This window comes from Phocoena phocoena, chromosome 8 (assembly GCF_963924675.1).
Source record: "Phocoena phocoena chromosome 8, mPhoPho1.1, whole genome shotgun sequence".
NCBI classification, from domain to species: domain Eukaryota; kingdom Metazoa; phylum Chordata; class Mammalia; order Artiodactyla; family Phocoenidae; genus Phocoena; species Phocoena phocoena.
The window spans coordinates 38,083,749-38,110,107 of NC_089226.1; the positions used below are offsets into that span (position 1 = coordinate 38,083,749).

The window sequence follows — 26,359 nt, forward strand, 5'->3', positions numbered from 1 at the left end:
TGGCACATAGTATACATTCAATGACTATTTCATTGGTTTATTAAGGTTTCCTCTCCAAACTGTCATATAAAAGGAAACATCAAGAGGGGTAGTGTTTTACAAAGAGGATGCATCCCTTCTGGTGGAATTTCAAGTAATGGCTGGGGTTCCATCGCCCTTCAAATTTTTAAGTGTAAACTACCACCTACATTGTTCATAGGGCAAGTCGCTGATTCCTAGAATGAATCTTTTCTTGATGAATTAACCTCAAACTTTAGAATAAAGGGTATTTTTTCTGATGAGAAATTCAGGTGGCATCAAAGTACCCTTTTTAGTTGTAGAGTTACCATGCTAGAGAAAGAACACAAGCCTTATGGGTTATCACCTTGACATTCTTTGGCAGACAGGATAGTATGTGCTATTTACATGATTTTAACCATGAAACACAAAGATGTGATAGTATTGATCATCTTCATTCACTTATTTAATGCTCTCTGTGTGGAGTCCCTGTTTTTCTCTTTGCCTAAAGGTAAGGTATCATTAAAGAAGCTTGATAAAACTTTCATTTCAAAAAATTGAGTGTATACTCAGCATATATAGAAATTACATCCATTTGCATGGATTATTTTCTGAATGAATTATAATGATCAAGAGATGTCTTACCCATCAGCCTGGCTCTATCTTCTCATTTCTCTCTTCAGGTTCAGTTCACTCACCTTTTCCCTGTCATCCTTCTTCCCTCCCCAGCTCACACAGTAAAAGTATCCACACTTAAAAAGAGGAGCCAACCATAATCAAATTATCTTCCTTTTCAATGACAGATTTTTTGACATTATTGATATAAACAGCAATTTTGAAATATGAGACGCCCTGGAAATTTGGCAGTTGGCCAAATGAAATTTGATTTGTTTACATAAAATTTGCCTCCTCAAACATTCAATACTGCAGCTTTCCAAAATAATTTTTTTCTCATCAGAGACTGCCTTTCTTTGGAATCTTTACTTTTTGACTCAGTGGGGAATCCCTTAAATTTTGTGGTCAGTGTCATCAGTAAGGTGGTAGAGGGAAGTCTGCAAATTTTCATCTCTCTTGCACATTCTTTTCTTGCCTGTTAGATAAATAATTTACAGAAGTTTCTGGCCTAATTCATGTGCACTAAAATTCAGTTACATAATTTAAAAAGCATGTTTGTAAACTCTTTGTCAAACTATTTTAATGATTATTTTCAGAAACTAAAATTTAGCCTGAATGAGAGATAAAATAATGACTTTTTGAAGGCATAACTTTTCCTACCTTGTACAAATATAATATTGGCAGTAGTCATTGTGTAGCACTGGATGGGGAATCAGGAGATCTGGTTTCTAATCCCTGCTTTGTCACTAACGAGCTGTGTGATCTTCGGTAAGTCATTTAAACTCTACGTCCTTGGCTTTGATTTTTATAAATGAAGATAGACAATATCTTCCTTTTAGGATCATTATCAGGATTTTAAAATATATTTGAAAATGCACTGAAAATTACTATACATATAGCGTTTTTTAATAGCTTAACTCTGTGCAGTCATAGGTATTTGAATAGTGTGACATTCTTAATCATTTCTATTATTCTCATAGGAAACACCTCTTGAAATAACTGTCTTTTGTACATGGTATAGTTTTGTAAGATAATCATCTAGTGTGTATGAAACTGCTTTTGAGTACTAATAAAATCATCTTTCACTTTAATATTCCTCCTGTCCATACTTTAGTGTATCTACTGAGGCCATATCTGTCTTTTGTTTTCATAAACTTGTTTTCATTATTTCTCCCAATTCAGACAGATTTATAAAAAAGCCTTACCTTCTTATTGTAGTGTAAAGCACATGCATAGTTAGCTTATGCAAATTTATAACTATATATGCTTAAAAAATACTTCTTTGTATTATATGGCTTCAAAATATAACCTGCGTAGTTTATCTGGTGTTTAATAAAAAGAAAAAAGACAGTAATCTGTTTAAAACCTGAAAGAGAAACTGGGGGGACATAATTTGCAGCAGTATGGTATACAATAATCCATACTTTGAAGAGTAATATAGAGATCTTTAAAAAGAGTAATTTTGACCACACACAGTTTTATTCTTTGCTGATTTTAATATAAACCTTCTGTAAAATGCAACCTAAGTGTAATTTCAAATAGCAGAATATTTGGTCTATGGACTAGGATTTAGTAGATCGCTGTTACAGTGCTGAAGGTATCTTGTAGCATTTAGTGTCATAAGGTCGCCTACATTATAATTTCTTGTGCATAATCTTAGCAACTGTTGTTGTTCTGATTTTATATGAGTTGTTACCATTATAGAAGCAGTCACATTGCCTTATAAACATAACAGAATTTGTGCAATGAAATGGGTGGTATCTCCCCCCCAACTAAAAAGATAATCATCTTGGGAAGCTATAAACTGGGTTCAGTAACACTGCCATTGCTCAAAAAATTTCTGGCGTTCTAGTTTTGGAATTACCATCAGAGTTTGCAGCACATTTAAAAAATATCTCTAATAGTAGTTAATCTTCATCTTTTCAAATTGCCTTTCATTTCTGGAAGCTGGTAACAATCCCTTATAACTAAGACAAGTGAATAAAGTGGATATTTAAATGTCTCTCTGGGATAAAAAATGAAGTGTGATTATTTTCATATTTTTTGAAAATAAAATAGAAAATCTCCAGAATATTCTGTGCCATCATGGAAATATTGGAACAATCAACCTCATAATGTGATTTCTTTGAAGGAGACAGCACTCGGTTGAATACATAAGTTCTTATATGTGTATTATGAGGTCAGTCTCATTGCATGGTGATCATATTTTTATTTTCCTTAGCAACCACAGAAGTATATATATGTTACCGTTTTTCTAGTTAAATTGTCTCTAATTGTTCTTTTACTGTATACTTGTGATAATTTTGATGGTGTTCACCCTTTTCTGAATCAGGAACTTAGATCATTTGTTTTTCTTCCCAGTACCATGCTCTGCTTCGCCATGAAACTTTTTTGTTTTTTCACCTATGTTATTGGATTGTTAGTAAGTTTTCTATTGGATTATATTGTATCTTTAACTTTTAATGGATTAAAGCCATTGCCATTTTACTAAAATATATGGAGGCTGAAATCTTGGTAGATAAGTTATCACTCAATTTTGCAGTTACCTATTTTATGTCACTTAGTACTTTATAACTTTCTTCATATAAATGTTTAACTTTTATGTTATAATTCATGTAATTTCTGTATTCAGAATCCTTCTTTGCTTATGGGAGGAATCATTCTGTAATTCCACCCTACCTTTCTATACTGGTCTCTTTTTTCCAGCATAAAGCCTTTTTTCACACCTTTTTGGTCACACTTGTTACTAAACATGTCATGTTCATTCTCAGTGCCAAAGTTTTAACTTTATCATTTTTTCCTGAAATCCCTTTGTCTTTCATTCTTTCTGTTCAAACTTAATCAATTCTTCAGCGGTCTATCAGATCATATCTGTTCAATAAAATTTTCAGTGAAACACTTGCTGTTCTGATCTTCCTGCATCTTTACACTTTTATTGCAGTTATTTTTTTATCACTCATTTGGTACTAAATGAATACTACCTTGCATTTTTCTTAATTATGAACCTCTATCAGCACAACATACAACATAATTCAGAATAGATGTTCATATGATGATTTCATAGATGTTCAATAAATTATTTGTTCCATAATTTGTTATGCAAATTATGCAACCATCTTCACTCAGATATTTCATGTGATTTTACCTTTGTGAACCATTTAATAACACCAAATAAATATAGTTTGTACCATAAATGCATTCGTTGTTGTAATCTGGTTATCATTATTATATTCCTAATAACTTTATTTTGTAGAAGCTTAAGTGAAAATGGTACATATTAGAAGACATGAAACAAGGAAAAATTCTAAAACTCAAGAATGTGAACAGAAATCTCGAGTGGATTGGAGGCGGACTAAAAGAAGTAGTCTCTCACAATTATGTGATAGTGATGATGAGCTTGAGAGCGATGAGGAGCTTGATAGTGATGAAAGTGTTGACAATAATGAAAGTGTTGACAGTGATGAAGAACCTGATAGTAACGAGGGGCTTGATAGTAATAAGAAGCCAGAAAATGAAAGACAGCTTAAATTAATTAAAGTTGAAAGTGAAGGAAACAATAGTGAGCATCTCATTAACACTGGCAACAGTTCAACATATGAAGAAGAAAAGAACAAAACCAAACATGGAAGTATTGACTTACCAGATCATGAAAAGCATTCAGGTCAAGAGGAAGATGATCTCAACAAACACTCTGGACAAATAACAGAGGAGGATTTAGAAGAAGAACACATCAAGCGAGGGAAGAGAAAAAGGATCTCCTCTGTGATGTACGACAGTGATGAAAGTGACGACAGTGATATCCTTGTTAGAAAAGTGGGAGTTAAACATCCACGTAGAGTGGTTGAAGATGAATGTTCTTCAGTGGAGATGGAGCAAAAAGAACCTGAAAAAACTTTAGCCGCAAGAAAGCGAGAACAGCTCCAGAAACTGCAAGACCTCTCAAAACGGAGATCTCGTCAGAGACGCAGTAGTAGTAGAGATTTTGAGGTGTGTTATATTTTATTGGTTTTGTTACTGTTTTTAACTTTTTATTTAAGTATTTTATAAAATTCAAAGGGCCTGAGTCTGTTCTATTTCACAATAATTCTAAAATTTACTTTTTATTCAAGTTTCCTTGAACATGTTTGATTGCAGTATTGTATCTAATAATATTTTTTATGAGCCTCATTCTTTCACTCTTTTTTAAAATTGAAAGACTTCTTTAAAATTTGGTCTTTCCTGTTTTTAATTTCTACTTATAATCTTAATGTCGATTTTAAACATCTTATTTCACTTACCAGGGTATATTATCTTCCTCCTAATTTCAAAAGTTCAACATTTAACATAAGATTTTTTTTAACCTTAAAATATAAAATTAACTTATACAAATCAGTTTTTTATTTCGGATTTAATCTTTTAATTTCACATCCATACTGACAATTTTTTTTTTTTTGCGGTACGCGGGCCTCTCACTGTTGTGGCCTCTCCCGCTGCGGAGCACAGGCTCCGGGCGCGCAGGCTCAGCGGCCATGGCTCATGGGCCCAGCCACTCCGCGGCATGTGGGATCCTCCTGGACCGGGGCACAAACCCGTGTCCCTTGCATCGGCAGGCAGATTCTCAACCACTGCGCCACCAGGGAAGCCCCATACTGACAGTTTTTTAAAGGTACACTTTACTAAAAATACTAAAAGGTATGTTTTAATTTAATTAGGACTCTGAAAAGAAATCCTGCCCAAGCAGTGATGAAAATGATGAGGAGGAGGAGGGGGAGGAGGAAGATGATTATGAATATGATGAAGATGGAGATGATTATGTTATTGATGACTTTGTAGTGCAAGATGAGGAGGGTGATGAAGAGAATAAAAGCCAACGAGGAGAAAAACTGAAATTAGTAAAGCAGAATTCTCTTTGTAAGTTAAATATCAAGAGAATGTTTTATGACTTGTTCTAATCATGATATTATACTAAGTATCAAATCAGCCTTTTACTATCATGTTCTAAATCATTGATTAGGAGCTGTGGTTTCATTTTCAGGTAAATTTGTCTAATAATAGTTTATTTTAGTGGTTTTGAGAACCCTTTACACTCTTAAAAATAATTGAGGACCCCAAAGAGCTTTTGTTTCTGTGGGTTATATCTATCAACATTTACCATTGTAGAAATATAAAAGAGAAATTTAAAATATATCTATTAATTAAATGACATAAAATAACTCGTGTAATGTGATAAGCTCGTTAGATAACATTTTTCTGAAAAATAACTATTTTTCAAAAAAATGAGAAGAATGGCAATGTTTTATATTTTAATAAATATATTTAACATCTAGCTTAACAGAAGGCAGCTGGGTTCTTATATCGGCTTTTGCATTCAGTCTGTTGTGATATTTTGTGATATTAGATGAAAGCAATTTTGTTTCACACAGATAGGTAGCTGGAAAAGGGAGGATTGTTTTTAAAGCATTTTTTAAATAATTGTGGATATTCTCATTTGACACCACACCAAAATTGAACAAGTGGTAGTTTCTTAAAGGTTAGTTTGTAGTATAGAATGTGAAAGCATATGAATGAACTTTTAGTACTTACATTACATTCCATTGGTCTGTCTTGTAATTTGAATGGATCTTTTACCCATGCATGATTTTGTAACATCATGCACTGATCATTTGGAAAATATTGGTTCACTGGGTTATGTAGCTCTTCCATATATTGACACATTTCATTATACAGTATTTAAGAAATCACATTCATTAATATCACCACCAATCTCATCAGAAAATTCTTTAGGTATTGGGAAGTTGTTAAGCTCATAGTAACAAATACAAGTTTTTCAAAATTCTAATTTCTACTCAAAAATCTGTTTTTTATCTTCGGTAACAAATACTGTGAGTTCTTGAAATGACAGTTTCTCTTTGCTCATTTTTGACAAAATATTTGACAAATGCCTGAATAACATAGTTCGTCAATAGTTCTCTCAAGTAAACATGGTGTTTCAAGTAAACCTGACAAATGAGGCTTTTTTAACTCCCAACTCAGTTTTTTCTCAAAGTACGATATTACACTTGATATGCAGCACAAGTGCTTTATCCATCCTTCCCATTTCATCTCACTGAATACAAAAAAGGTGTAGCCTCAAGATTCAAGATTTAATAAAAGTAATAATTTTTACTGCTTCATCAAGGACATTCTTAAGTGAAAGTAGGTTTTTTACTGAATGCATAGGAATGATTATAATAATTACTAGTAGTTTGGTTCTATAGCCATGATTCATGTTAAGGGGTCAGCTGCCTTATCCATAGTTACTTTTGCAACATCATTGAAAATGTCAACATGGTGAAACAGCAGATAATTATCTTAGTGTTATTGCTTTGACCTCACTGATCCCCTTAAATGGACTAGGAGACTTCCAGGGGTCTACAGATCACACTTTGAGAACCACAGGTGTTATCTGATCTTTTGAAGTGAAACTCAGTGAAACCTATCAGAAAATTAGAATCTTTTATATTTTCACACAATGAAAATATAAATAATAGGGCCCTGAAAATTTAGGATGTCTTTAAATATGTATTATTGTTCTGATCCCTGTAGTTGTACATAAATTTAAATAGTTTTTTATGATGTTTTACAACTCTGGTACAACTCTGTTGGATGAAAACATTTTTTTTCTTCAAGAATGCATTTTTTCCCCAAAAAATTAAAGGACATATTTACTAAAGTTAAGTGTAATATGGTTCAAATTAGATACCATGATTTAGATAAATTAGTAGATTTAGGTATGAATCAAATTTCAAGAAATTTATCAGTTACAGAAATGCCAGTGTTAAGCATCTGTGTATTGAAAGTTAATGACTTTTCCTTATGTCAGTAGGCACTGGTTCACCTGCCATCTGGACATTTGAATCCCAGGAAAACTCAATTAGGAAGTGTCCCATCATTCTGGATATTAATATCTAGAATGTGATAGAACATTTACTGAGAGATACCCACTCATAAACACTCCTGTTAATTAATGAAAATAAAAGTCCACCATATGGGAACTATTTTAACTTTCTTCTCTATCCTACACTTTTATGCTTACTTTTGTTTTTTTAAGGGAGGTTTTAGATGTACTGAAAAGTTGAGTAGAAAGTACAGAGAGTTCCTATATAACCCCTCATTCAGAGTTTCCCTGTTATTAACATCTTGGATTAGTTTGGTATATCTGGTGCAATCGATGAGCCAATATGAATACATTATTAACTGTAGTTCATAGTTTGTGTCGGGGCTTACTCTTTGTGTTGTACATTCCATGGGTTTGAGAAATGTATAATGATGCAACAGGTATCCACCATTACAATATCAGAACAGTTTCACTCTCCTAAAAATGCCTTGTTCACCACCTACTCATCCCTCCCTCCCTCCCCCCCCAGAACCCTTATCAACCATTGACCTTTGAAATGTCTCCATAGTTTTCCCTTTGCCAGAATGTTTTATAGTTGGAATCATACAGCATGTAGCCTTTTCAGGTTGGCATATTTCACCTAATAACGCATTTAAGTTTCCTCCATGTCTTAATGTGCATGATAGCTCATTTCTTTTTATCACTGAATAATATTCCATTGTATGGATGTACCACAGTTTGTTTATCCATTCACCTGCTGAGGGACATGTTGGTTGCTTCTAAGTTTTGGCAATTATGAATAAAGCTGCTATAAATGTTTGTGTGCAAATATATCTATGGACATAAGTTTCCAACTCATTTGGGTAAATATCAAGTTCTGTGCTTGCTTTTACTATTGAGCATCTCCACCTTAGAAGGAGATGTACCTCATTTTCTATGCAATACATTTTATCTTGTGTTCTTAATTGAAGCTTCTCCTTCTGGCTCTATCCTTACAAGCTCTCTTTTCTCAACTAGTAACCACATTAATGCCTTTCCTCCCTTCAGTTGGCATGTTCTATTAGCCACCATTCTAAATCTTATCTTTTTGTTCAAGTCTCCCAGTAACTCTGCAAAGCATTGTGCTTAGACTATTATACCCATCGATCCAGTGAAATTGCTCTCACCAAAGTTAGTGATAACTTTTTAGTTGCCAAGATGCGCTTTGGTTCTTATGTTAACCTGATACTGCTGTGTGCTTTGCCACTAACCATTGACAACTCTCACTTTCAAAGTTCTCTTTTTCGCTTCTTGCATTCCCCTTTATAATATTGCTTTCCTCTTTTTCCATTTGCCATGTAAATATCGATGTTTCTAAAGGTTCCATCCTCAAACTACCTTCATTTTGCTTGTGCTTCAGGCAGTCTCTGCCCCATAACTTCAGCCCAATCTATGGGGAAATTCCCAAACTTTTATTTCCAGCACAGATTTCTCCATAGTCTTAAGGCCCAATTTTTAAATATTTTTATTGAACCTTGTCATCAGGGTGTCTTTCAGACATCTCAGACTCAATATGTGCAAAACTAAATGATTGAGAGGGAGCATAAGGGAGTTTTGGGCTGGTGGTAGAACTTGTTTTTTTCATTGTCATGGTGGTTACACAACTTCGTGTTTTGGTTACAGAACTGTGCACCCAAGAGTGAATTTTATGGTATGTGAAAAAGTAAAGCTCAGTAAAGAAATCCAAATGAGCATCCCTACTTCCCAAAAAATTACTTAAATCGTTAATCAGCTTCACTTCTCTTTGTAATCCTAATACACATTAGACTTGGTGACACATTATAAGAACTTATTAGTTGGATGGATGTATGATTAAGATAAATATATTGACTGAAGGCTCCTTGGTCTTATAGTTTAAGAAACAAAAATGTTAGGCGTGACCAGATTTATTAATACGTCAGAGGAAAAAAAAACCCACATATTTTTATGTGATAATTTATGATTTGATTAATGTTTTTAATAGGTAACAATGATTATGCCATTTAAGAATATAATAAATGAAACTAAATACAGGCAGTTTTTGATATGCCAAGGGATTATGTTCTAAAAGTTGCTATAAATCAATTCTTACATTTGAAAATCAACATACATTTTCTTGTTAAGGCAATAATCTATATGATGAATAGTGAACACCCTTCTGTGGCCTGGGTTAGGTTGTAATTAGGCTAGTATTCCCAGATTCATTCTCCCCCCATCCCCAACTTCTATAAGAACAGTGACAACTACTCATATTCAACATGTGATCAGAATTTGGGAGAAATGTTCAGACCTCCAAATTCAGCACTCACTTGAGACTCACAATCAGTGGCATATGCAATTTTACCTTTTTGAAGAGAACAGTTCTACTGTAGGAAGACATTTTGTTACTTCCTTGCTATCTGCTATTTGGCTCTGAAAGACAGACACATTTGTAACACCTTAAAATAGAATAGTTAGCCTCCTGCTACATGGTTGAAGCACTTAAAAGACAGTCTTTTTCCCTTCTCATCAATCCCTATTATTATTTATTCATATTTATTCTGAGACTGCAACTCCCAGAAAAGATATCAAAGAAAGTAGAGGGATGGACTAGGAATGGTTTGTTGTATTACAGATCTATATAGGTCACATGGTAATAATGTTATACACGGGTAGAGAGATAGGAACACCTTCAGATTTGTAGATACTAAAAATTATATTATTTTTCCAGTACTCTATCATATGTTCAGAGTGACAGAAAACCAAGTAGTACATTATAAAAGTACATCTCAGTCTACTAGTGCCTTGCTAGAAAAATGCTTGCTAGAATACTGGAAATTAGATTGAGTGAACATTAACTTAGTCTCCACCTAGCAATTAAACAGAATCATTCTATCAACATGCATGGTATGACTAAGAGCAGTCTCACAACAATTTATGTTAAATATTAAATCCTCTCGAGAACTCCTCCTCTTGTTTTAGGATAAATAAAAAGTACCAGTGAAATCATATGGCACAAGGGAAAAGTAACCCTGCCCTGAAGACTCGGGAAGAAAATGCCCATGAAAAAAATGTTTCATTAAAGGAAATGGAAGAAAATTGTACAAAGCATTTGCTTTGCAATCTATGAAAAAGAAATAGTCATGAGGAGAGAACAGTTTGAGGTGAAAGGGAGGTAGTTAAGGATACACTGCCAGAAATGAAAAATATAAAGTCAGAAATAAAATCTATATTGAAAGCAGTAGAGAGCAGAATTAACAGTACAGAAAATCTCATCAATGATATGTAGGTTAAACCCTAGAAGCTTCTAGCATAGAGAGAAAAATAAAACATTTCTAAAGGAGGAGATAATACATAAAGGAATAGAAATGAAGACCCTATTTCACAAATTCCTGTGGGGGGGGGGAATACAGAACAAATGGAAATCTAAAGGAAGAAAATTACATAACCTTAGTGAGATATATAAAAGATTTGAATGTGTTCAGAGGCTTACCATGTTTCTGGATATAAAGACACATGGAGATGTGAATTCAGAGTATCATAGAAGAAAATATTTTTGAGTTGCCAAACACACCTGTTTATGCAGATTAAAGAGGCTTACATCCTAAGTTGATGAAAAATATTTTCAAACAGGCATATGAAGGAAGTAATTTTGTAATTACAAGAGTAAAGAAAAAGTCCTCTATTCTTTTTAGAACTATAAAAATTGTTTAGTATTAGGTGCCATATTAATGTGTTGCATATGTCAAAAGAGAAAAAATAATAATTTAAATAGATTCTAAAAAGGCACTTGATAACATTCAATGCCCATATCTAGTTTTCCAAAAAGTCTTATGAATAGTTATATGAGCATATGTCCTTTACATAACAAAGAATATTTTAAACCAAGATCCAACATCATAATGAAGCACTAGAGGTATTCTCTTTAAAATAAAGAACAAGACAAAAATATTTCCTACTTTGTTCTAGATGTTTTCAGCAATGCAACAGATGTGAAAGTAAAACAAGAAATATAACTATTGAAAAGGAAAAGACATTATTGAACATAATATGATTATACACAAACTATCAGTTTCTGACTTATTTAACCAAAGATACAGAAGTTAAGAGAAAGGATATGAATATATTGAGAGTAGGAGTAGATGCAGCATCTATTTCCATATTTTTCTTAAGTTCTTTTTTCTCTATATGAGTGGGAGGCACCTGTTGGAGTAGAAAAAGGGGCCCATTTCTTGCTCTGCCCCTGCCCTCTTACACTGGGCTTACATCTCCATTTCAGAAGAAAGTACACCAACAGTCCATGTGCTTCTGTTCTCTAATAAGAGAATATTTATAAACATTCTCTTGGTTTTTGAAATAAACTTAGCACTAGCAAGACCACATCCTCCTCAGGGTAGGGGAGAAAGCAGTCAGTGCCCAGGAATTCCCAAACAGTATCTCTCTCACCAGCTCTATAATGTTCCAGGAAGCTCATTTTCCTTAGAAAAACATCTCAAAAAATGCCAGATGCATAATAAATATGTAAAACTCAGTAGTTTTCTTATATGCTGTCAATAATTTAGAAGATATAATGAGGGAAAATTCCATTTACACTAGTGAACAAAATTATTACTAGGCCTAATCTTAAGAAGAAAAGCATGACTTTACAGGTACAAGAATAAAATTTGCTGTGGCATAGGAAAGGAAGTGTGAGTAAAAGAAGAGATAAGCATGTTTCTGGGAGGTAATAAATCATACAAGAGGTTATATCTTCTGAAATTAATGTTTTGATTCAGCTTTGCAAACACAATCCTAAAGTTCTCTTGAAAAAACAAATACATGAGAATAAATAACCTTTGAAAACAAAAAATAAAGTGGAAGGACTTGCCCCACCAGATATAAAAAGTAATCATAAAATTGCAATAAGTAAAGCAATATAGTACTGATGTGAGAATGACAGCCAGATCAGTAGGAAAGGAAGCGCAGATGGGGCTGAAACAAAATCTTAGCATATATATGAAATACATGATAAAGGATGCACAGAAAATCAGCAGAATGACCAAAGTATCCAATGACTGGGTGTGGGGAAGGTGATTAGCTACCTTGAAAAAGTCAAGTTATTCCTAAATATGAATATTGTTTATTTTCTCCTGTATCCTTTTGAAATTTTTTATAATCATGGAGAAAAGTTATAAACAATATTTCTGGGGTATTCCACAGAAGCCCATCCAATATAGGGATTAAAGCGATGAGAAAAGCTCTGGGGGAGGTCTGAGCTCTATTCCTGACTCTGCCTCTATCTAGTTGTGTAATAAGTTATTTCATCATTGAGTCATTTTTACTAGTCTTGAAGGATTTGAATTTTATTTTCTCTGATTTCCCATTCACGTCTAAAATCCCATGTTCTGAAGTATCAAATCTAACTACCATGTGGAACAACATTTATATAGGGGATTGTAGCATGAAATCTAGAGTCAGAGTGTCTGTTCCAGCCTTGGTTCCAACACTTACTAACTATGATCTTTGGGAAGTTTTTCATCCTCTCTCTTTTTCATCTTCATTCTCAGTGACTAGACAAGTCACTGAGCCAGCTATAAAATTAGGATAATTAAGCAATTTCTCCTATTTCTTAATTTCTTAGCCTTGGAGAAAGGAACCCATTGTATTTAGGGAATTGTTTTGTCTGTTGGATTCTAATATTTATTTTAAATTAATTTCAGATTCTTTTAGTGACCACTATACTCACTTTGAAAGAGTTGTGAAGGCTCTTCTGATCAATGCTCTAGATAAATCTTTTCTGGGAACATTATACGGTAAGTTAATAATATGAATGGAAGAATCAGGGTTTTTTTTTTTTTCCCAATTTTTAAGCAGCCTCATTGTTCTATATGTATATATGTGTGTGTGTGTATAAACAAAACCACAGAGACCCAATCTTAAGGCCCTCCAGTTGTTCCCTCTAGTATCAGCTACACCAAAAGTCCATTCACATGAAAAACTTGTTAGTGTTTATTATTTGTGATATGTGAAAGTACAATAGAAATAGTTTCCCTGCCCTTTGAGAGTTCACAGTGAACTTGAGGATACAGGACATATACTAATTAAACAGCAGGGTAATTCAACACCCATGTGTTGTCCCAGCCTAAGCGCTAAGCTCCTTGAATTTCACCAAAAGTTATATGCTTTTTTATGCTTTTGTGCCTCGTTGTTTCTCGTTAGAGTATAATCCCTTCCTACCTTAGATTTTCTAAGTGAGTATGAAATCATTTCCACTATGAAAGCTATCTGTGACCCATTCAAATAATATTTGTCACTCCTTCATTTGTGCTATCATTATCCTGAGTATGGTGGCACTGATGTATATGCACTTTTCATATATATTGAAAATGTATTTTTGCTTTCCTCCCTTTCAAGAGTGTGAGAAGAACCATACTTTCTATATACACACCCCTTGTATCTAGCACGGAATCTGGCTCTTAATAAAGACAATAAATATGTTGTGCTGAATGTCTACCAAAGTTCCAGAGTAAGATTTCATTCAGACTTTATTGAACAAATATTTGTTGAGTGCCTACTAAGGGCCGGGCATTATTTGAGGGCTAGGAATATGGCAATGACTATGACATGGAAGATTCTTGCCTCCTGTTGCGTAAAGTCTAATGGGAGAGACAGCAATGAGTAAACAAATATATAACATGATATGATTTCACCTAAGGGATTAATTCTTGAAAAAATATAAAATAAGAAGGAAATCAAGAGTGATAAAGGAAAGGAAACTGTGTTAGTTAGATTGGTCAAAGAAGGTCTCCCAAGTGGTATCTTTTGAACAGAAACCTGAAAGAAGTGAGGGAGGAAGCAATGCATGGATCTAGCAGAGAGCACAGCAAGTGTAAAGACCCTTAGAAAAGAGTAAGTTTGATGTGTTCAAGGAACAATTAGAGAGCCTGTGTGGCTCCTTCCTTTCCCTAATGCTCTGATGGAAGGATTTTCTTTAACTTCATTAATTTTTTTAAATTTAAAATGTTTCTAACCAACCAAGCAAGTTATCTTCTTAAAACTATGGGAAGAAATCTTTATGCAATTATTTAAATATTTTATACGGGCAAAGTGCTTGGTTTTGTTGTTGTTGTTATTATTCCCCTGAACAGATGGCGCGAGGCAAAAATCATATGCACAAGATATGTTGACATCTCTTCATTATTTGGATAACCGCTTTGTTCAGCCTCGTCTAGAGAACTTAGTCTCTAGAAGTCGTTGGAAAGAGCAATATAAGGTATACAGTTTTATTTGTTTTTGAATCTCTGGTCGGGGGATGGGGTGGGGTTGGAGTGGGAGACCTCCCCACTCCAGTCCTTCAATAACCAGTCACACTGAATAATCTTCTAAATTATTAACAATTTTCTTTGTTAAATAATCAGCTTGTCGTTTCTCATCTCTTCTAAAGGCTATAATTGTTTTAGTCTTTCACACTTGTTATATCTATCCAATAATTAAGTAGTCCTAAATGGTAAATTTAGAACATCTCTAAGGCTTAGCCCATCTGTTAAAATGAGGAGATTGTCTCACAGGATGTTAATTATTTCAGAAAAGAGAGTTTCATTGTTAAAGAAGGTTGAGAAACAGTAGGGTTAACTTAACTGGAGGACTTTCAAGGAGCATTAATGTGTGAATTTATACTGTAAATCTTCAAGAGGGCAATGTAGAATATAATACTTTCCAAATTTGTGTTTTACTATGAGGCTTCTTTTCATGAAATACCTATTGTTACCTTCTAGGATATTGGTTCCCATAACTTAATTAGGGAAACACTGACCTATGTAGTCTTTGACATCCTTCTCCACCTTAAGATTTTTGTAGTTCTAGCAATTTGGGGGAAACATCTTTTTAATTTATAAGATATATTTGATTTCATGTTATCACCTAGGTTTCTATTTTATGATCTCTAATAGTAGAGGCTGTACTATATGATTTTTAAGTCTTTTCTTCCTCCCTACTTCTAACGTTGTAGCTTCTAATAATTAGCAAGAGGAAAATGGCAAGATAGTAGAAGTTCAAGTTCCTTATAGTCCTTCTAGCACTTAAATCGTTAGCTACTCTACCTCATTTATGTCAGGAGATTTGGCTTCATCCAAGGCCTGTTTGGCCTTGAATTACCTGATGATAAATTAGCCACAGATGGATTAGGTTTAAGGACAGTTATGGGATTATAAAAAAAAAAGAATTAAAAGACTTCAATTTGGAGGATAGCTTGAGTTTAGGGCCACCATATATATCTTTTTGACTTTGGGTGATTTTTTAACTTTTGTAAATTCCAGTTTATTCCTCAGATAGAGAAAATATTTATTTACTTTTAAGGTAAAGCACATAGCATAGCTCTTAGGATGTGGTATATATATTTTTGTCTTTAATAAAACAATAGCATATTGATCATTTAATTTTCCCAGTAACTGATATGCAAAGTAAGGTATCTTATTTGATCTTTAGAGTAACCCCTCAAGGAATGTACTATTATTTCCTCCATTTTAGAGATGAGAAAATTGTGACTCAGAAAAATTGAGTAACATAAGGTTACACAGCTAGTAATTAGCCAGGCAGGCCAATATTTGAACCTAGAAACCTTAGGGGTAGGGTTTCTCAGACTTCAAAGCCCATCCATTCTGCTATAGTATGCTTTACCATACTATGGTAGGTTATGTTGAGTTTGAATAACCCAATGTTGAAATAATAACGGTAATATACAAGAAAATATTAGCTTAAAAATTTAGAGACAGAGATGATTCAGTACGATCTTGGTCAGGATAAGCTAGGTTATGCTGCAAAAAATAAATAATGTGACGAACAAAGTAAACCAGCAATGAAAATCTCAATAGCTTAACCCAACAAAGTTTATCTTTCACTTATATGTCCAATGTGAGCCAATAAGGGTGCTCTGTTAATTGTAGTCACTCAGAGAACCAAGCTGATAGACCTTTCATCTCAGCATGTGCTTCTGTGAATACCAGAGAAGCAGGAAGGGAAGGTGGTTAGTCATCTGTTCACTCTGAATGTCAGCCTGTAAGTGACATGTGTCATGAAGTACCATGAAATACGAGAAACAGTAAAAAGTAGACAAAAGACAATGTCTTTGTGAATCATACAATGTAAAAAGGAAACTATATTGGATACTTAATTACTGTCAGGCTGATAGAGAATGCAGTTTAGTGACCCTGCTAATATGCTCATTGTGTGCAGTTCACGTATTGTGGTAAACGGATCCACGCTACTAATCACAGCAGTACTATCTAGCACAGGTCTAGAGCGTAAGCAAAACTACTCAAGCACAAGTAATTTCACAGCTTAATAAAGCTTATTTATGAATACCAAATATTTTCTCAGGTTGTTTACTCATTGTTAACTCACCTATTAGACCGGCCATAGCAATACTGGCAACCTAGAAATCCTAGTTCAAACTTGTTTATTTTCCTAGTACTTTAGTAAGAAACCATAGGAGAATTAAATTATTTCTGGGCTATTTTGTGGAAAATATAATTCACACAATGGAGACTGAATGTGATCTTGTTTTTTCTTAATTTTTTACTAACCTAAATGAATTTAATCATTTTATTATATTATTCTGAATTTTTTCTGCTCATTCTTTCCTATTTTAACTATTATATCTGGAGATGAGAAGAGGGAAAAGAAGTAAATCAAAACCTGTGAAAAGCACTGCTTAATAGTAACCAAAGTTTGAGCATTATGAAACTATTTTTTTCCCTAATCTGGTTTCTTTTCATTTACTAGCCTAAATTATAAATTCACTTTTAAAATTTAAATATATCTTATGCTCAGTACTAAAGTAAGAAATACCAGTGTGTTTTGCTCTTACATCTTGCCCTATCATTGTGATTTCTAACTTTGATTTTAATTTGGTTGGGCTGTTTTTATGTTTTATTTTACTGTTGTTTTTCTTATCCTTTAAACCTTCATTACATTTTGAAATTATTTTCAGGAGCGAGTAGAAAATTATTCTAATGTAAGTATCCATTTGAAGAATCCTGAGAACTGTTCCTGCCAGGCTTGTGGATTGCATCGCCACTGTACATATTCGGTGCATTTATCAGGAAAGTTATATAACACCAGGACTATGGAAATAGATGATTTCATGTCACATGATAAACAGGTATTTTTTCCCTTCATTTTAGTTCTCAACATTTAGAAATTTTCACTAAATAAGCCTGCACAAGTAACCCTAAGTTATTTTCACAAATGGAGAAAGCACCAGGAGAAGGGAAAAGAATACAAGGAAAGAGTGTGCGGTTTTTGAATGTGAAAAATATGTGTTATATAGCAGATTCACTCCAAATTCAGTCAGATACTGAAATAGTGCATACTGTCTAAGTATACATCACCCAAACTGCGGGGGAGAGGGGAGAGGGTATAGGATGAGGATGAAAAGGGAGGTAACTGGGGCAGGGGAAGCAGAAGTCCTTTTGGAGTCCAAAGGAGAATTTGACCCCAATGGAAATTTTAGGGCAGATAATCTACCAAATTGACAATCCACAGACAGAGAGGCCTATTCACCTCAATATGAGATTTGAAGGAAAATTCTGCTTCAGCCTAGACTACATCAGAAGTGTTTCAGAGCCTAGAGCAATCACCATATATTTAAGGTCCTGTTAATTTTGAATGACTAGACAAAACAGAAGAAAATGTTTGAAATATTTGAAGAAATGTATTTGATAAACAAGAACAGAGCAATGCAATGTGAAGAAAGAAAAAGTGCAAATGTATACTACTTCTATTTTTAAATCTTTGTAAAACTGTTGCACTTATAAATGCAAAAATATTAATATTGAGATCTTCCTCTGGAATTCCCTCCATGGATTCCGCATCCACTGATACAGAGGACCGACTGTGTATTTATTGAAAAAAAACCCTGTCTATGTGGACCTGTGCAGTTCAAACCCTAGTTGTTTAAGGGTTGACTGTACTATGTTTATACCTGTGGTTGGTTAAATCTGCAGAGAGGATTCCGCAGATATGGAGGCCCGACTGTGGGACTTGAGCATCTGAAGATTTTGGTATCAGGGAGGGTTCTGGAACCAATCCCCTGCAGCTACTGAGGAGGAACTGTAGTTTTAGTTACAGCAGTCTTGGGTAGGGTACTGAGATGAGAGGCGTTGGACCACCAGCTTATGGTAAAGTCTGAGAGCATGGATGAGAAGGAAATCGCCTAGAGGAAAAATATGTGAAATCTGAAAGGCAGTTAGGAGGACTGAAAACAGTCAGTTTTTCAGTTTTGCCCAGAGTCTGTCCAGACTCCTCAAGATGCTTAAGACCCAGTGGGAGGAGGTAGTAATTTTGAGGCAAGTGGCAAGGTGTAATGTGTCCATGCAAAGAACAGGCCAAGAGGAAAGAGAATCCCTTGACTCAGTCTATTGCACTAAATGTTCCTAGAGACCTAGGAACAAAATCCAAACTTCTTCCCATCCTTCCTCTTTCCTTGAGGATCTTTTTTCTTTCTTCTCCATACTTTAATTTCCTTAAGAAGCTGGCTGCTCCTCTGTATTTGAGGGCCTAGAGAAATACCTCAAAAAGCTACCTACAGTGAGCTGGATATTATAGATGTGCGTAATGCATGTTTCATTATATTTCCTTGCTTTAATTTGTTAAACAGTGTTAATTTACGTTTCTACATGCTGTATCTAATAAATTACAAATCAGATTATTTCTATTGCCTTGCAATCACCATCTTCTGCTTTAGGAAAATTTGTTGACAGTTTTTACCTTTGTTTCCATTTATATCTTTGGATATGTAGGGTACCTTAGTTCACACTGGTAACTGAGATAGTTGTCTTCAGATTTATCAGTTCATAGAACTATGCTAACCCTGCACAGTGGATTAGTAATCATTTATATGTCACTTTGCTTATCTGCTTTAAGATAATCATCACAGAACTTATCATTTCTCTCTCTCTCTGGCAAGTTTTTTAATACTGTCTATCTCGTTAGACTAACGTCCTTCTTTTTTTTCTTTCTTTTTTTTTTTGGCTGTGCTGTGCAGCTTTTGGGATCTTAGTTCCCTGACCAGGGATTGAACTTGGGCCCTCGGCAATGAAAGTGCCGAGTCCTAACACTGGACCGCCAGGGAATTCCCTAGAATAGTGTCCTTAACGTTTAGAAATGCAATTAGTTAATAAAAAGTACTCTCTGAATACATTTCTGGACATTTAAGGACACTATTCTAACAGCATAGATTCATTTTACTTGTTTTTAGTACTTCATATAAATAGCATGCTACAATATAAGCTGTGTTGTACTGTATACATTAATTCATAAGGTATAGTGGGCTATAACAATACACTAAAACAGGGGTGGGGTGAAAGGAGAGGTCCACTTGCAGTGTATGCAACTACTGTATACATTTACTGTTTACATTTACTGTTTTCTATGAAGCCTTACTAACAGTGGTTTAGGCTCTTCCATATAAAATGTGATTACATTTGAGAAAAAAATAGTGTGAGAATATTCTAAAGGTAATTTTGGGTTTATTGACCTCCATAAGTGTAAGGTAGACACCAAGAGGGTAGGAATTAGAAATGGAAAGGAGTAAATTATAATGTTTAATATTTTCAGTGGATATTTTTATTTCATAGAGAAAAAAATTAGAGATTTTTAAACACCTCTCCTTCCCTTTTGTCCCAACTTAAAAATTCTATATAGATAAATTCCTCTTGTTTTGTGGAAATACAGAATACAATGCAATAGAAGTAAAAAAATCACATTATTCTTCCAGAACAACCATAGGAGACTTCTCCCACATCATCTGTTCTAATGGCAGAAATGGAGAGACTAGCCCTAGTGTCCACTGCAACTGTTGTGGTATCTCTTTACTCAAAGTGGGAGCTACTGGCAAGTGAACTGTAATTTATACGACTAGTTTGATGATAATGTTGCAATAGGAATGATACTTAGAGTGAGTAAGCAATGAACAATAATACCTGATTGTGTCTGATGATCTGAAAAACAGATTTTCCCAGAACATGAACAGAAATCTGAACATGATTTTCTTCAACTTTTGGGGATTTTAAGAAAGGTTTTAAGGTATCGCAGGTACCATCTTCACAAGATGATGCATCAAACCTGACTCTTGCTGATCATCATATTTAACTTTCATTCATCTTTATCAGTATACTCTTGTACTGTGTATTGAACTCATCACCTGTGTGATCCCTACAGTGTGACTTCAGAAAAACGGTCCAGTTATTATTTGCCAGATAGAAGACAAGTTACATAGATCAATATTGTAACTATATCATTTGTACTGAATTCATGAAAGCATAACCTATTATGCATGTAGACACAGAGACAAATACATAAGTTAGGAAGAAGTTTGTTTCTTCAGGTTACTCTATGAGAATAAGATTGGTCATGTTACAAAGTTTGGAGCCCTTTCTGATGCGTTTTCTACAATGAGTGAAATAATGTAGGTACAATTATATTTAATTTGGTCAGTGCAGGGATACTGTTTTCCTGTTTTGGCTATAGGTGTGTATAACAAAGTATACATTCAAAACATTCTGAAAGAGAATGGGTGGTTGACTTCACAAGAATAGTATTCTTAATCGTAGAATCCCAGAAGTCCATATAAACATAGAAATCAAAAATTTTGTAGTTTTCTAACAATAAAATACTAATGTGTTATAATTATATCAGACTCATTAATTCAGGAAACAAATGGGATAAAACACAAAGTTATTTTTTACTTCGCAGAATATTTTAGAATAAAAGTAGTTAAAAACTACCAATTTTTAATATTGGTATGAGAGTTTGTTTCAGTTTACATGTTGTTTATAAGCTAGAAAATTATCATAATCCAGGCATTTTTACCTCAGTAACTGTATATACAATAGCTTGCATGCTTTTCTGTTTTGGGGTGTGGCTGTCCTTATCCTTATAAGCCATTTTTCTCCTCCTTCCCAAACTTGGCTGACTCTGTGTTTTAAAGACTTAGTTCACGCATTACCTTATTGAGGATTCTTCTCCTTTCTGGATTGGGTTAATTGTCCCTTCTCTGTACGTTGATTGCATCCCAGGCATAGCATTTGGCACATTGTTTTGTGATCATTTGTTTTTCTCCCAGGGCTGTAAATTCCCCTGATACAGGTGGTACATATTTCATTTCTGCATCTCCAGTGCTTAGCTCAATACTTGAAACATAGCAGTTGCTCAGTTTTTATTAACTGGGTTATTTAAATAAAAGAAGGTAAAGGAATCATTGTATAAATTTTAAAAAATTAAGCATTTATTGGATTCTACTTTTAAAGAAAATCTGAAAACCAGAAAGGCTGTACATTCATTACAATATCTTCACTTCACATAGCAGATGATGTTTATTTCTTCCTTTAGGTGTTTACTATTGGCAGAATTTGTGCTAATCGTACCAGAATTTACCATGAACTGAAACATTTTAAATTCAAGCTGTACCAGGAATGTTGCTCCATTGCAAAGACGGAAGAGGTTGAAGATGAACAGGTTAAAGAAACAGTGGAGAGAATTTTCAATCAGTCAAAAGAAAATGGCTGGATTAAGGAGGTAAGGTATTCAATATTGAAGAACCATTTCATCGAGTAGGTTCTGGAGCCTAATTTTTATCAGCAAAAGGATACAAATTATGAGAGTAGAAGACAGTAAAATTTAAAGGAGAACCTCTCTTTCTCTCCCTGTCTTTGTATTTTCTCTTCTTCCACCCATTCCTTTCATGCTTATCATTGTCCTGCCCTGAATAGGTGCCCTGATGTTCTAAGCATTCGCTCAACTCATCAGATAAATTTTAATCAGCAGTGATACTGTCCTTTAGTGAAGGACCTCTGTCCTTTCAGTTTTATGTATGTGGTTTTCCTTACATATATATTAAGTCCCCTTATTTTCTTTGACAAAGTATAGGACTCACCTCTGCTTGTCTGCTTCCTATCTTTAGAACAGTTCTTGTGACCTGAGAGAGAAGAAGCACCTGGTGCCAATCTGAGGAAAGGATCTCGGCTGCCAGTTCTAATACCACCCACATCCTCTTCTTGAGGACATGGGACTGAGCAGTGAGCACTGTAACTGGAGATCAAGGGGAATGCAGAGGTTTCGGGCCACGGCACTGATTTTGATTCCCCCATATCCTGTTGATCACTAAATTTGATATCAGGGATAAAGTGGGGGTTTTGAAGAGTGCACTGGATTCCCGAAGATCTGCTGGCAGCTCATAAGCTCTGGTCTGCTCACAGAGCTTTTAGAATTGTTATGGTGCATGGAAAGAATGCTAAAATGATTGCAATCTTCTAAAACAAGTCTAGTTACATGACTGTATAAGAGAGAACAGATAAGAGATTTTCAGGCAACTCAGTATATTTAATCTTAAAAAATAAAAAAGGCTGACTTGAGATCCATTGCCTGCGTTATTTATATCATAGGGAAATTGTAAAAGAAAAAAATAAAAAGAGAGCTTAGAGAATAAACTTACGAGCAAAAGGAAAGAAAATGAGAACAACAAAACAGGAACTTCTTAGGACATTACAAGTTCCACAGAGGTCTCCTGGGCTGGTGAATGACATCAAGATTGGTTTCCCTTTTGACAATTATCCGCCCACCACAAACCACCACCCACTGATCCCCTTGCCTGCCCCCCACATCTTGACCCTTAAGTCGTCTTGCTCTCATTTTTCTCTCTTCAGCTTTTTATCTTTTACTTTGCTTCCACTTCTCTCACTTCCAATTCTTTCCTCCTTATCCTTCTCTGTGCTTTTTCATTTGCCTTGGGGAAGAGCCATCACTTACCCAGTAAGTCCCAACTTCATTTTCCTTAATGACATTAAATTCTTAAGTGCTTTTATTGATGCATTTAAGTGTTGCCAACCCTCTCCTGGAGTTGAAAGACCTTTTGGAACACTGCATTTTTAAAAAAATTATGTACTAGTTATAGCAAAATCACTGTGCATTACATATATAATAATTTCATATATAGGGAAGAACATTAAACTTCTTGCAGAAAAAAGTAAAAGCATTTCCAAATCACATACCTTAGAGAAAGCTTAACAAGGTCCATGACAACAGAAGGGACCTGGAATAAAAAAAACATTCTTAAGAAAGCCAAGTAAGTATCACATTATGCTTAAAGAATAACACTTAGCATTGGGCATTGAAGGTATTTCAAGATGGTGCATGTTTAGGACAATGTGCACATTTTTTTTCACATAAAATACCAAAAAACTTCATTTTCTTTTTGAGATCCTTCCTACTTTAAAAAAATTGTCTACAGACTTTCTCAAAAGATTTCCTAGAAACCAAAGAAGTTTATTAGCCATTATAAACCCTTATGCAGCTTTGTGTGCTGTGATTAAATTTCAGGATTTATCAAGTACCCTGACATTTTTCAACATCACTCTGCCTCCCCCTCAGTGTGTGTGTGTGTGTGTCTTTGAGTAATAGCACTACATGTGTTCTTGTGATGCATGATGCATGACTTCTTCTTGGCCACAGTTACTCTGACCCTTTAGAATGCCAGGGCTCAGTGCTATTATACTTGAGTGGCCACATCCGTGGCTCTTTCTGCTCTTAGCTCTCAATTATTATGTGAACCCCTTCTTTTACCTTACACAAACTATCTGTTCCTGTCATTCCTCCCCCAGCTTATGTTTCACACCTTGCTTTTTTCCTTACCTGACTCTTCTTCCTCCGAGCATTTTCCTTCCATTATCTCGGGATATCTCAGCATTTCTTCCCAAAGACCTGCCCACTAGACTAACTTCATTCTTCTTATTCTTCCTCCTAACAGTTGAACTAGGAGATCCGTTTTTAACTAATGATATTAAAAGGGTAGGAGCAATTCAAGTGTAAGAAAAGAACAAATGATAAGAAAATTATAATACAAAATTATAATAAAATGAAAAAATATAATAAACATAATAGTAATATATGTCTTGTTCTAAATTAGAGCTGAAGAACAGAGTATCATATGCACTGGCAAATTCTAACAAATGTTTTTTCTTTAAGAAGAGAGTGCCTATGATGATGGGGTTTCCAGGGAAATTGAAGACAGGATTATTGGGATGGGGTGGTGAATACATAACACCAGGAAGTGAATAAAGTATGTCCATAGAAGTATCAAGTTTCAGTTCCTGTCACCACAAGCATCAGAGTTATCAGGATCCTCACTCACTTTACTGGGAGTAAAACCAGAGCTCATAAGTAGAGTTAAGAAACCATTAGGTCAGTTCATCTCCTCAGCTGAAGGAAGCACTCTGAAATCTGTCAAGCTTGAAATCTCCAAATCATCCCAATTCCTTTCTTCTCTTGTCTTGCCCTGGTCTTTACTCTCCACCTTCATTGCTGTCACTCAAATTTAGGCCCTCATTACCTAAATTATTACCGTAGACTATTATAGTAAGTAGTTGCCAAACCATTCTAGACTAGATGTTTCACCTTTTTCTTCCCCAAAAAATACACCTCAGATAGTGTCAATTTCCTGCCCTAACACCTTTGGCAGTTTTCCATCGCCTGTCACATTATTGCTAAACTCTGTAACCTAGCATTTCATACTACCTCTTTGGTTCAGTCTTATCTCTCTCAGTTCCCCTACAAAACCTCAGATTGTAGTCAAATCCCGTACTCTCTTGTCTTGTCACTGTTGTATGGACTTTGGTCTCCTAGAGAAAACTCTCCACCAAATCGTTGCCTACCAAATCTTTTTCCCCAGGACAGCTTAAATGCCACTCTTTCCTGGTCACCTCAGCTAACCATAACCTCTCTTCTGAACCCGCGTAACAGTGTCTATACTTCTTTATGGCACTTGTTATTTGTTATCATTGGTGAACTCTGTTCTCCTTAGGGGCAGGGAAAGCAATTTTTTTAATACCTAAACAGTCATTAGCAGAGTATTTGATATATGTTATGTGTTCAGCAAATTTTTGTTGAATAAGTTATTAAAGTTGTTATGTTTCTACTATAAATATGATAATAGAAAACTTATAATTTATAAGAAAGTTATGAAATTAATAATGTTCATTTTGATCTCTTTCCAATGCTTTATATGAATTAGAAATGCTTATTTGAAATTGAGTCCCTGTTCATAATAAAAAGATTTTTGTTCACAATTACCATGAGATTAACTTGCTCCTATTTGTGTCTGTAGATTGAAAAGGCCTAGTTTATCTTCCCTGCTTTGAGTAAAATAACTAGCTTTTTTATTGTATACACAGAAATACGATCAACTTCAAGAATATCTCAGTTCTGCGGATTACTTTCAAGATGAGAAGTTTGACTGAATTGTAACACATTTCCTTCAGAGAAGATTTTATAAATTCCTGTAAATTTGAAGATCATGAGTCTTGTTTCTCTGTATCATGTGACATTTATATATTTTATGTATAGGTTCATGGCAAAATATCTTGTGTAAAACATATGTTCATCTTAATTTCCATGAAATGGCGCTCTACAGTTTAATAAAACTTTTATCCACTGTACATAGAAAAACATAAGCTTAATCATTGTTAAGTGTATTTTAAAGTTATATAACAATGCCTTTATAACATACGACTATCAAGTGAATGAGCTGTTCATGTACTGTCAGTTTAATAGAAAAACACTGTATTTAAAAAATGTATTTAGACTAACATCTATATGTATTTATTGCTGAATTCCTGCCCAGATCTGTTTATTACCCTTTTGCAGTATTAAATGATCTTCACTAATATATTTTTTACTACTGTCATTATCTAAATCAGTGGGCCATGAAAGAAACCTCAGTGTCTCATTCAATTTAGTTTCCTTGCCTCAGAATCAGACTGTAGTTTACCCATTTTAAGTAGAGGAGTGCTTTTTCTCCTCTTCCAGAGTTTCCCTTACGAATAGATTTCAGGCCTCCAGAGTCTTCCATCCCTCCCATTCAGG

General features: G+C 34.5%; 1 protein-coding gene across 1 annotated transcript; it reads left to right on the plus strand.

Moving 5' to 3' along the window:
- Window positions 1-3,879: 3,879 nt before the first annotated feature.
- CCDC82 (coiled-coil domain containing 82) lies at window positions 3,880-25,734 on the plus strand. Its single transcript, XM_065882739.1, has 7 exons — window positions 3,880-4,599; window positions 5,304-5,502; window positions 13,165-13,257; window positions 14,593-14,717; window positions 17,433-17,603; window positions 21,833-22,018; window positions 25,669-25,734. Exons 1-7 carry the CDS (start codon window positions 3,880-3,882, stop codon window positions 25,732-25,734), a joined length of 1,560 nt encoding a protein of 519 aa, XP_065738811.1.
- Window positions 25,735-26,359: the final 625 nt, after the last annotated feature.

Excerpts from the sequence above, each read along its gene's own strand:
- CCDC82 (XM_065882739.1), top strand. The coding sequence starts at position 3,880 with ATGGTACATATTAGAAGACATGAAACAAGGAAAAATTCTAAAACTCAA. Across the intron at positions 4,600-5,303 it reads GTAGTAGTAGAGATTTTGAG|GACTCTGAAAAGAAATCCTG; the intron begins GTGTGTTATATT and ends TAATTTAATTAG. Across the intron at positions 22,019-25,668 it reads AAAATGGCTGGATTAAGGAG|AAATACGATCAACTTCAAGA; the intron begins GTAAGGTATTCA and ends TTGTATACACAG.